Below are 12,032 nucleotides of genomic sequence, written 5' to 3' on the forward strand. Positions count from 1 at the left end.
AACTGAAGCATAGTTTTATTCTTACAGGTTTCATTTTATTTGTTAAATTAACTATAAAAATGGATATTCAAAATAAATCTGCTATAACGGATTCTGCTGAATTGCAACTAAAGAAAGTTGAAGAAGTTAATTCAAAAGCAGACAAAATAAATGATGAGCAAAACGATCATATACCTCTCAATACCACTGAAATAAAATCTTCTAATACGCGGAAAATGTCTCCAATAAAAGATCATATTTCAGCCGATAAAACATTAAAAAAAGATACAAGTAAGGAAATTAAAACCATTGAAAATGACACCGAAGTTCTGAAAGGTGAAAATAAAATTAAAAATAAAAGCGCTGAGAATGCAAAAGATCTTCTGCCAGTGACAAAGAAAAGTCCTTCCCCGACAACGCAATCTCAAACGCCACCTCAAGCAGAGGCCGCAAATTCAATTCCAGACAATATTCTGTCCCCTCCAAAGTCCGAAACACAAACTGATGAAACTAATACTGCGACGTCATCATCTCCCGCTTCTGATTCTCAATTATCACCCGAAGTTGTGCCTGAAATCAAACCTAAAACCAACAGTTCTCAAGCTTCACCTCGTAACACTGACAACTCAGAAGCACCAATTTCTACAAAAAATCTGGGTCGTGTCGTTCAACCGATAAACATTGTTGCTAATGGCACTATACCAAAATCTGGTAAACCTTTAATGGCGTCCATCAATAAAAAAATCAACAAATCATCACGCTCAACGCGTCCAAGAAAGCAAAAAGTACCAATATATGAAAGTGAGGTAAATAGTTAAAGATAATTCATATCTTATTTGTTTAAATCTAACGACGTTTTTATAATTTGTAGATAAGCGATAATAAAGTTGGCATCAAGCTATGTATTAAAAAGTCTGATGCAACAGTAACTGCAACTGCACCAACTCCACCCACATCTTCAAAACAAATTCGTAAACGTTCCCGTAAATCAAAATCTCGTCATCGTGTCGATAGCGATGATAGTGAATATGAAACGAAACGCAAAAAAGATCGCAATCCTAATAACAACAATGAACGTCAAAAAAAGGTTTCATTCAGTGGAGTCAAAGCAGAAGAAGCAAGTGAACCAATTGAGCAAAGCATATGGGGATCAAAGATTCCAGAAGATGTACTCTATCAAGTAAGTAAATAATTATTGAAATTTTTTTTTATATATATTAATGTGTTTAATATTTCTTTTAAGATTTTTGAAAAGGCAGTTGAAAAAGAAGGATCTTTGCCAACATTATGCCGTTTGGGAAGAGTATGCGCTTTGTGGCGGCGAGTATCAGTGCGACCCACATTATGGAAAGTATTAGACCTTACAACTTGGTTTAAAGAAAAATCTAGAACTGAACTAAGGTTGAAGTGGGTTGTGGATAATCGCTGCAGCTCTTGCACAGATTTAAATATCTGTAAGTTAATTATATTACAAATTATTATGAAATACATATGAATACAATATTTTTTTTTTAGCAAATTGGAAAGTCACCGACATTAACTGCTTTCTTCACAAATTAGCTGCTGGATGTACAAACTTAACGGGTATTACATTAGCGGGCTGGAAAGGTTTCACATGCGATCATTTGGCGTTTTTAGTTAACAATATGAAGAAATTAGAACGGATTGATTTAAGCTCAGTTAATGTAACTATTTTTGATTCTCTTTTCCAACTAAAGCTTATATTACTAATGCACTTATTTTGATAATTAGGTTGAAATGAATGCAAGTAAAAGCGCTGTTGGCCTGCAATCCCTTTGTACTGCATTGCAGACAATGAATAAACGGCTTACGCATTTGTATTTGGCACATAATCGTCTGGCAGGAATACCACAAATTGTTAACATTTTATCGGTATAATAAAAATAGTATTTAAAAGTAGAAAATATTAAATTTATTTTTTAATAAAGGACCATTGTGCGAATCTGGTGCTCCTGGATCTCTCTAACGTAACCACTCAAGCCACATCACATGGGATACTACGTATAGAAAAATTACAACATGGTTGCAAAAAATTAAAGGTATTGCGTGTTACCAACTCGCAAATAACGCCTAGTACAGCAACAATGCAAGAAATGGTATATAAATTGATTATATATAAATTATGTTTATATCAAATTTTGTTACTACAGATGGATTCGCCTGGATTTCCAAATTTGGAAGAATTATCAATTGCTGCTTTAACTGACGAATCGCGTGTTATTGGTGATGAACATTTGCAACGCATTCTTAAGACTAGCTCAAAATTGAAGCTGCTTGATGTACGTGGCTGTGCGCGTTTAACACATGAAAGTTTAATCCGTCTGCCAGCTTGGGATATAAAACATTTATTTTTATCGGGTTGTTCAGTAACGAGAGATAATTGGTAGGTGGCACACATAAAATATATATTAAAAAAATGTTAAAATTAATTTAATTTACTTTATAAAAAAGCTCGGGTTTAGAACTAATTGCATCTAAATGGGCACATAGTCTTATTGAATTGGATTTAGCATGGGCAAATGTTCAACAACCTTTGGATAATGCTTTACGTGCATTGGCTGAAAAGGGTAGTGAATCACCTTTGGCGTAAGTTATAACTAATTCAACTTTAAGCAGTTATTGTTTTATTAATGAATTTAATATTTAGGCATTTAAATCTATGTGGTTCTTCGGTATCTGAAGAGGCTGTCAAAGAGATTTTATCCAACTGTGCATATATGAGTTCAATTAATCTTTCATCATGTCGTGGTTTACCTCGTGGCGTTAAACGTTTAATGCAAGGTCAACACGAAATAAAAGAATTAAGAGATGTACTAAAGGTTCAAATGAAAGTCAAACTACCTTCTCAATTAAAAAAAGAAAGTGAAAGCTCAGAAGATACAAAACTAAAGCTTAATAACTCAACTGAAGATGTTGAGAAACGCGATGGCATTTTAGACAGTGGAAACAGTCATAATTAATAATGGGTTTCTTGCTAAGATTGCAAATATGAATATACACTCAAACATATGTGTATATATGATTATGTATATACAAATATATTTATATATATATATATAAACATATATATATTATATATAGCAACTTAATACGTAGTGCAAATCAAAATAATAAGGTAATGATTTTTCGATACTAGCGAAACAAAGGTATTAATGCAATATACTTCTTATAAAAATTAATTTCTTTAAGTAACTCTGTAGCTATCGTAGCATTTCTTATATTAGTCCAAGTATTATTCCCTAAACTAACTTTAGTTATTTGCAAAATTTCTTTTACATGTGTTAAATACCTTTTTCCATGATTTTATTATACATACGTGATAATAATTGTATGAAAAGTGGTTCTCTTATATATCTTGTAAGACGAATAGATAATACATAGACAACAACAAATATGTAGTTTTTACCTAAACTTCCTGCCATCATAACTCAAAATACTATTCAATATTTGCTTATAAGATCCATATTGTTGAATATTTGTTAAAAATTTCAAAAATGCCCTAGATAATTTTTTTTGCTTCCTTGTGTTAATTATTAAACTGTCATCTACGCTGAATATCTATAATATTTTAAGATAATACATATAGTTGTATATGAACTTTTTTATATAAAATTATATATTTATATATATATATAATTGTTATATAACTTATATATATTGCAATCAAAAAGTATCCGTAGTATAAACGAGTTGCAAATGACATATTATGAAGTTTATTGTAGTAAAAGTTATGAAGTTTGATTAAAGTAGAAATGAACAAAAATATATCAATCACATAAAAATTTAGAACATTTTCCATTTGTTAAGAACAGCAATATTGCTATTGATACTTTTAACAAAATTTTTCGTTTCAATACATTTTTAATGCGGGAAACAGACTACAGTTATTCGGAAGTTTTTTCTATATTCAAATTATATACATTGAAGTACTATATATGAATACAGTGCTCTATGAATGTCTACATTATAAGGTCGCGCACAATGCCACTTCTCGAGCTATGAGTAAAAAATGTTCATTATTGTCTTACATTAAAAATGTCACGGTATACAAATTACTATACTTAATTGAATTTCCCACCCATACTCAATTTATTTTTAACTCCTAAACTCTTCCCTTCTCCCACACTACCATTACCTAACTCATGTATGCTTATTTGTAATTCCTTTATAATTATCTGCTCCATAGATCCCTATGGGACTAAAAAACTAAATTCAATTCATATCAATTTTGAACGCCCCCCTTAACAATACTCTCTCTCGCGTCAGCAGTTTTTACTTAACTTTGTTCAAGTATATACATTTCTAGCCAAAAATATGGACATTAGAAAATTATATAGAAAAAGAATAATTTTTCCAGAATAAGTTTCAAGTTTTCCGGCTTAAGAAATTAAAGCAAAACAATAAAATAATTTCCACATAATAATATAACCTTTGTGACTTTTATTTCGCTCAAGCAAGAAAACCATTTCAAGCCACAGAAAGCCGCTATACATCAGAATGAACAAAAATCAAAGTGCTAGTATCAGCTCCAAATTTTAAAAATAATAAAAAATGATAACTTAATTCAATTCATATCAATTTTGCACACCCCCTTAACAATACTCTCTCTCACGCCAGCAGTTTTTACTCAACTTAATATAAGTATATACATTAAAATAAACAAAAGTCAAAGTGCTGGTTTCAGCACCAAATATTAAAAATACTGAAAAATGTTTAAATATCTCAAATGTACTTCGTTTAAATTACTAATTATGGATACTTTTTTTACACAAACATTTAATTTACAGTTAATGTATAAAATTATACATTTATACATAAAAATAATATTCAAACAAATTTTATAAATCCATATAGTTTCATATATAAAGCAACTATATAAATAGAGGATATTTAAAATGATACATAAAATAACTAACTATTGTACAATTAAAAACAAATGTTAAATATTAGATACTGCCCTTTGACCACGCATAAATATTTTATATGTGTATAAATAGTTAAATCCAAATTTGTTTGTATATTTAATTCTGAAAGAATTAATTTATTCAATACATTAACACCAACACAAAGAAATATTAGAACCATTTAACATTCCTTAATCAATACTGAAATTTTATTTATCCATACATCCTCTTTTGTTGCTTATATATAATCAATATTGCACTATCATATACATTTATGATTTTATATCCATCTTAAATGCTTAAAGCTGTGTTTACACTTGCAATTATTAAATCTTATTAGCACATTTTTGTATGGGTTTTGTATAAAAATGGGAACACATTTGTCGAGTTAATTGCTTTAGTGTAAACGTGCTGTAAGTGATAAAATATTGTTCATTTACTTCTCACAGAATTTTGTTATTATAATTCAGTCAAATATAAGTTCCAGAGTTTAAATAGATAAGATCTGTAGTATGTGGAATGCATTCGCCTGTATCGAATTATCAATTACCATAAACAAAATATTTAGAAAAGTAAAGCAGTGCCTGCTGGTGCTCATGTAATTAAGTTTGTCTAATGTTTAATGTCTGCTACTGGTAGTAGACGTGCACGTAATTTAAATTTAATTTAAATTGTTGCAAGTGAGGGTAATGGACTCACAAATTATGAAAAAAAAAAAACAAATAATAGTAATGATAACTCGTATATTTGGTCAATCGTTAGGCTTTAAAGTTAAGAAGGTTTTAATTTTTTCCACGTGTTCCAGAAAAAAAAATGAAAATGAATTAAAATTTTAATTTTCTAATTTAAGACAATTATGCGATGCACTTTTTTTATTTGCAATATTTATATAAATTTAAGAATATGTTTTACTAATAATTTAAAATTTTATATGTGCAACTTTTAATAAAAAAAATTAAATTAAAATTTATTGAATATATTACTATTTATAAATAGATCCCTATTTTTATACTAATAATTCCCTTTTCTTTAAGTTGGCATATATATGAAAGGATATCCATTTATATTAAAATAAATATATTAATATAATTTCTTTACATAAGCATAATTTTAAAAATAAAATATATGAAAACAATAATTTGTAATATTAAATTATGTTATATATTTTTGCAAAAATTGCTTGAATTTAGTATATAGAATCTGTTTCTAGTCTGACAGAAATTCTATTGAACTTTCAATTTTATAAAATATATTGTATACATCTTAAGTATATATATTATAAAATTTTAATAATTTTCATTTAATTTGTGGCTTTAACCACACCACATCAGTTGATTTTTTTTATATCAATACTAAATCAAAAAATGTAAATATTTTTTAAAAGTAGGTTTTATTCTGAACAATAGCTATTTCAAGCACTATAAATTTAAATATATATATAAATCTATATAATAATTTTTATTCGTTTAATGAACACATTTTAATTGTTAAACATTATTAATTATTAGATTTAAGCATTGGAAAGAGAAAAACTTTAAATACAATAAAAGCCTTAAGTAATTAAAATAAAATATTATTAAAGCAAACAATATTATTATTGAAGGTGAAATATATTACTGCAAAATTGAAAATACTACGATCATTGCTGTATATGTTCTTCTTATTAGATAAGATTAGATAAGTAGTTATATTTTTGTATTATTTTAGGTACAAGATGGTAAGAACTTGATGCATTATTTTAACGACATACTTTTCTTTATAGACATGGAGGCATTTCTTTATAGACATGGAGGCATTTCTTTATAGAAATGTAAACATTTCTATATAGACATGTAAACATTTCTATATAGACATGTAAACATTTCTATATAGACATGTAAACATTTCTATATAGACATGTAAACATTTCTATATAGACATGTAAACATTTCTATATAGACATGTAAACATTTCTATATAGACATGTAAACATTTCTATATAGACATGTAGATATTTCTATATAGACATGTAAACATTTCTATATAGACATGTAAACATTTCTATATAGACATGTAAACATTTCTATATAGACATGTAAACATTTCTATATAGACATGTAAACATTTCTATATAGACATGTAAACATTTCTATATAGACATGTAAACATTTCTATATAGACATGTAAACATTTCTATATAGACATGTAGATATTTCTATATAGACATGTAGACATATGTAGATACTTCTATATAGACATATGTAAACATTTTTATATAGAAATATGTAGACATTTCTATATAGACATATGTAGACATTTCTATATAGGGATATTTAGGCATTTTTATATAGACATATGTAAACATTTTTATATAGAAATATGTAGACATTTCTATATAAACATATGTAGATATTTCTATATAGACATATGTAGACATTTCTATATAGACATATGTAGACATTTCTATATAGACATGTAGACATTTCTATATAGACATATAGAACAGGATTTCACTTTCAAATTCTGTGCATTAATTGCAATCTATATAGTTCAATGTCAATAAGGAATATTTCGGTTAATTTATTCTATAGGTATACAAACGCGTTAATGCACTATGTGCTCCAAGAACGGCTGGGTCTACGTAGCCACTCTTCAACCACGACGACCAAGTACCGTACCGGATTTCACTTTCAAATTCTGTGCATTAATTGCAATCTATATAGTTCAATGTCAATAAGGAATATTTCGGTTAATTTATTCTATAGGTATACAAACGCGTTAATGCACTATGTGCTCCAAGAACGGCTGGGTCTACGTAGCCACTCTTCAACCACGACGACCAAGTACCGTACACCACTCCCAAAGAGACTTAACAGCAGTTATCAATGGGTTACAACAACAACATGAACTACGTGTAGTGACGTATCCATATCTATATAAATGTAATAGAAAACCCAGTGATCCACACTTTCCATTTTGAAGTATTCGCAGATGACAACAGGTTCATTGCATTATAGACTATTAAATATGCTATTAGCTAATTTTTTCCATATTAGACGTTGAGACTAGGTGCTATTCATATACTTGGTAATATACTAGTGTGTATTTGAGATCATCAGAAATGTTTTGCATTAAAAATATTGAATTATGCCAGATTTATATTTGCAGCAGATTACATTTATATTCGTAAAAACAATTAGATGTTTAAATTTATTTAGTATAGAATTTTATATAAGTTTTATTTTATGATGTAATTTCCAAAAGGCGCTGTAACCACAATTCACAACAATTATATTTTCTTCAAATGTATTAACCACTCAGACAAAAATATAGACGAACTCATGCTGAAGGCTCAGTATTTGATAGGTGGCCACACTAAAGGAATGCATTACGTATGACCATAATGTCAACATAATGGCAACAACATCTTACTAAAGCGGGTAATAGCCTCGATAAAATCCACAATAATAAGGCCGCGCATAAGGCCCCATACTAACGGCACATTTGAGGCAGATTATACTGTAGTCCAGTAAGTACGTCGTAGCGACTAAAATGATGCGTGTCAACAACAAAAAAGCTTATAGATTTTTCAGTTTAAACAGTCTATAGCTAAATGGACGCAAAAAAAATTTTTGCAAAGTAGATACCACCAGATATCTTAAAAGGTAATCTGAAACATTTGCCGATCTTATATACTCGTGTTTTACGATTTAAATGAACACATTATGTTCATATCCCTTTGTTGAGCGGAATGTGGGTTGTAATCTTGAATCAATAGGTATTGTGATTTGTCTGAAGTTGAGGTCGGAAATACAAATCCTCATATTTTATTTATAAAACTACGTAAAGTGGAACAATATAAAAACAAGAAACAAAAAAAACTGGATTGCACAAATCGTTGTACAGAACACTAATTTTTGAATCCTACAACGATGCCCTCAACCTTGGACAATAAAGCCAATTTCAACTCTTAATTCAGTATAGTCTTAAAGGAGGTTTATATTCCACTGCTATAATGTTGGATAATATAATAGTGGTTCCAAGAACGGTCGGGTCTACATACGAGAACTACAAGAAACAAAAAAAAAAACTGGATTGCATAAATCGTTGTACAGAACACCAGTTTTTGAATCCTACAGCGATGCCCTATACCTTGAACAATAATGCCAATTTCAACTCTTAATTCAGTATAGTCTTAAAGGAGATTTATATTCCACTGCTATAATGTTGGATAATATAATAGTGGTTCCAAGAACGGTTGGGTCTACATACGAGAACCACAAGAAACAAAAAAAAAACTGGATTGCATAAATTATTGTACAGAACACCAGTTTTTGAATCCTACAGCGATGCCCTATACCTTGGACAATAAAGCCAATTTCAACTCTTAACTCTTAACTCTTTATATTGCACTGCTATAATGTTGGATAGTATAATAGTGGTTCCAAGAACGGCTGGTTCTACATATGAGAATCACTCCTTGAATTTGACGGCCAAAGTCCATTCGGCTCCGTTCAAAACCAAAAGTGACTTTTTGTAATTAGACAAATTTTATTGCTAAACTAAATTTTTGCCACTGACCAGAAGCGGCTTTAATAACCTTAAAATCAAACTAAAGCAAAACACTCATTGTAAGTAAATTAAAATTAGTTTTACTTTTGACCTTTGGATGCATATTTTTTTTACAACAGTGACCTGTCAATATCAACAAGTTTTATTTTAGGAATAACCTTTTAGCATTATATAAAAATAGATAACACAGGAATTTATTTGTGTATATTATAATTTTGTAAAATATATTAAAAATCATTGAAAAACTTGAAATTGCTTACATTTTTATTTATGCATAATGACTATAAAATATAAGTAACTTAAAAAATTTATAAATGTTAGCAATTACACGAGATGGTTGCCAAAATCACTGAAGTCGTCTCAAAATGATGATTATTCACTAATTTAAGCCAATTTATCTGTTTCGTTTATATAGTCGGTACTTAATTTCACAATTGCGGCTCCGGTTGCAATGCCTGCAATAGTGGCCAACGCAGCATTGTCCTTTGGTAGCGCAGATTTTATCAATGCCCAAGCCAAAACTGATCCCATGCTGAACAGGCTGCTTCCCAACAATGCATACATGCTGCGCTTACCACTAGGCACTTTTCCCAAATGTGGTCGTCCATATATGTAAAAGGCTGTGCCTGCTATACTGCTAACCAAGAGTGCATTTGTTAAGTCCTTTTTTGGTAAAAATTTCAAAGCCATTGATGGATTCATTACGTTAACGGAAAGTATTCCATATGAGACCAAGCCATGCAAAGGAATATAGTAGTTGTAGATGTTTTCTTTTGTAAATGGTTTAAGACCAATCTTTTGGCACAATGTGCAGCTGTCATTAGCGCTAGCCATATTGTTTCAACTGTAATTGGTAACAATCTTGATTAAATTTTATGGTAAAACTAAATTATTTTAATTTTACTTGCCGCAGAACTGAAATGCCAAACACCGGTTATGTAAAAATTAGTGAGAATCAGCACGAAAGACGAGAGTGTAATTAGGCGAGATGCACATCACCACTTTTTTATTATCGATTAGTTTTTATTCAAATATAAACATTTTTTAATATATAGCAAGAAGCTTTAGTTTATATTTTTAAACTCACCAAAACAGAAAATTTTTTAAATAATATTTGTTATTGATTTATTTTTACGTCAAATATCTGGCATGTTGCGATGTAGTAACATAGAAAATTTTTAGTGGTGAATTAAAAAGGCTATGGTGGGAAATCAAAGCATACTAATATAACTTTTGTTTACGTTATTTTATTACCTTAGTAATGAGTTTATTTTATATTATTTATCTATTTTTAAATATTTTAAAATACTTATAATTACAAATACAAAATTTTAAAAATGTAATATTTTTTACATAAATATTTTACGCCAATAATAAGAACTTCTGTTTTCTTTTGTTTTTTTTTTCGTAAATTAAATTTTTACCAAGAAATGCCGAGGTATGATCATTTCTGCAATATTCGGTGATACTTCACTGATTTCATTTTTGTCACCTATGCTCTTAAGTGGGGTTGACTAGTCTGTACTAGTTTTGGCACATTTGATTTTATAATGCCCATAAAGTCCAATAGTTATGTATATTGATTCTGTATGAAAAATTGACATAAAATTCCATATAAAAGGTTTTGTACAACAATTATTTTATATGAAGTTTTATGTAAATGATTTTGAAGTAAATTTTCGAATTTTGGAGTAAATGATTTTCGAAGTAAATGATGGGCATTTCTGCTTATAAAGGGCCCATTAGACAGCAACGTTCGTTGTCAACGCGCGCTTGCCATTACACAAACAATTTTTTAACAATTTTTAAAACACGCCCAAGATAAAACAACAAATATACTAAAAAATCGCTCTCACAAGAGAATTTTTTTCTCCTACTTTTCTCCTACTTTGTGAAATGCGAAATTTGTTTGTGTAATAGTAACATTTGAAATTTTAAGAAATGTGTTGACGAAAATCAAAACATTTTGATATTTCTTCAAACATGCTCGTGTTTTTGCATATACAGTCGGATTTGGTCGGCATGCAAAATTTTATTTATTTTGAGAAATGGAAGCGTAAACATCGTTTAAATGCACGCATGATTTGTCGTTAGGATGCGATGCTTTGCAAATATGAATGAATTTAATTTTAAATATTTGTATTTTCTACCTAGGTAAAATTTTTTAATTTCCAAAACATTTTATTAAGAAGAATTAAAATATTAATAACCTTGGGCTAAAAAAAAATAACCAAACATTAAATTACAATAAAAATTTTGTTTTAAATATTAATTGCATTGTGCACCTACGGAAAATTTGTTATTAAAAAATACCAAAAAAAAAAATTAAATTATATAAAATATAATATATATAAAAATAAATATATAAATTGAAATCATAAAAATAAATATAAATATATAAATTAAAATTATAAATTAAATGTAAAACATTATTTTTCGTAAGGAAATTACGCATAGCAGCCGCTGTCGACACTTCAGCGATTGCTTTAATACTGATGAGTGAACAAATTTTGCATTGTTTGCTGGAGGCGTGCTTAAAAAATTGTTGGTAAATTTAATGTGTAATGGAGAGAGAAG

At 28.8% G+C, this 12,032-nt stretch overlaps 3 protein-coding genes across 3 annotated transcripts in view; 2 read left to right on the top strand and 1 right to left on the bottom strand.

Annotated features, from left to right (window-relative positions):
• Positions 1 to 12,032, top strand: part of LOC119678475 (mitochondrial Rho GTPase-like) — a 53,257-nt gene that overhangs the window by 24,234 nt on the left and 16,991 nt on the right. The window lies entirely within an intron of this gene.
• Positions 31 to 3,030, top strand: LOC119678474. The gene is made up of 9 exons (XM_038090320.1): positions 31 to 785; positions 851 to 1,159; positions 1,223 to 1,433; positions 1,495 to 1,664; positions 1,732 to 1,872; positions 1,929 to 2,096; positions 2,151 to 2,383; positions 2,452 to 2,586; positions 2,648 to 3,030. The coding sequence occupies exons 1-9, from the start codon at positions 60 to 62 to the stop codon at positions 2,958 to 2,960; spliced, it is 2,406 nt and encodes an 801-aa protein (XP_037946248.1). The 5' UTR covers positions 31 to 59; the 3' UTR covers positions 2,961 to 3,030.
• Positions 9,702 to 10,485, bottom strand: LOC119678480. The gene is made up of 2 exons (XM_038090334.1): positions 10,364 to 10,485; positions 9,702 to 10,299 (listed from the first exon to the last, which is right to left on the bottom strand). Exon 2 carries the CDS (start codon positions 10,287 to 10,289, stop codon positions 9,840 to 9,842), a length of 450 nt encoding a protein of 149 aa, XP_037946262.1. The 5' UTR covers positions 10,290 to 10,299; positions 10,364 to 10,485; the 3' UTR covers positions 9,702 to 9,839.

Source organism: Teleopsis dalmanni, chromosome 2, assembly GCF_002237135.1.
Source record: "Teleopsis dalmanni isolate 2A chromosome 2, ASM223713v2, whole genome shotgun sequence".
Taxonomy (NCBI): Eukaryota; Metazoa; Arthropoda; class Insecta; order Diptera; family Diopsidae; genus Teleopsis; species Teleopsis dalmanni.

Excerpts from the sequence above, each read along its gene's own strand:
- LOC119678474 (XM_038090320.1), top strand. The coding sequence starts at position 60 with ATGGATATTCAAAATAAATCTGCTATAACGGATTCTGCTGAATTGCAA. Across the intron at positions 1,434-1,494 it reads TTGCACAGATTTAAATATCT|CAAATTGGAAAGTCACCGAC; the intron begins GTAAGTTAATTA and ends TTTTTTTTTTAG. Across the intron at positions 1,873-1,928 it reads AAATTGTTAACATTTTATCG|GACCATTGTGCGAATCTGGT; the intron begins GTATAATAAAAA and ends TTTTTAATAAAG.
- LOC119678480 (XM_038090334.1), bottom strand. The coding sequence starts at position 10,289 with ATGGCTAGCGCTAATGACAGCTGCACATTGTGCCAAAAGATTGGTCTT.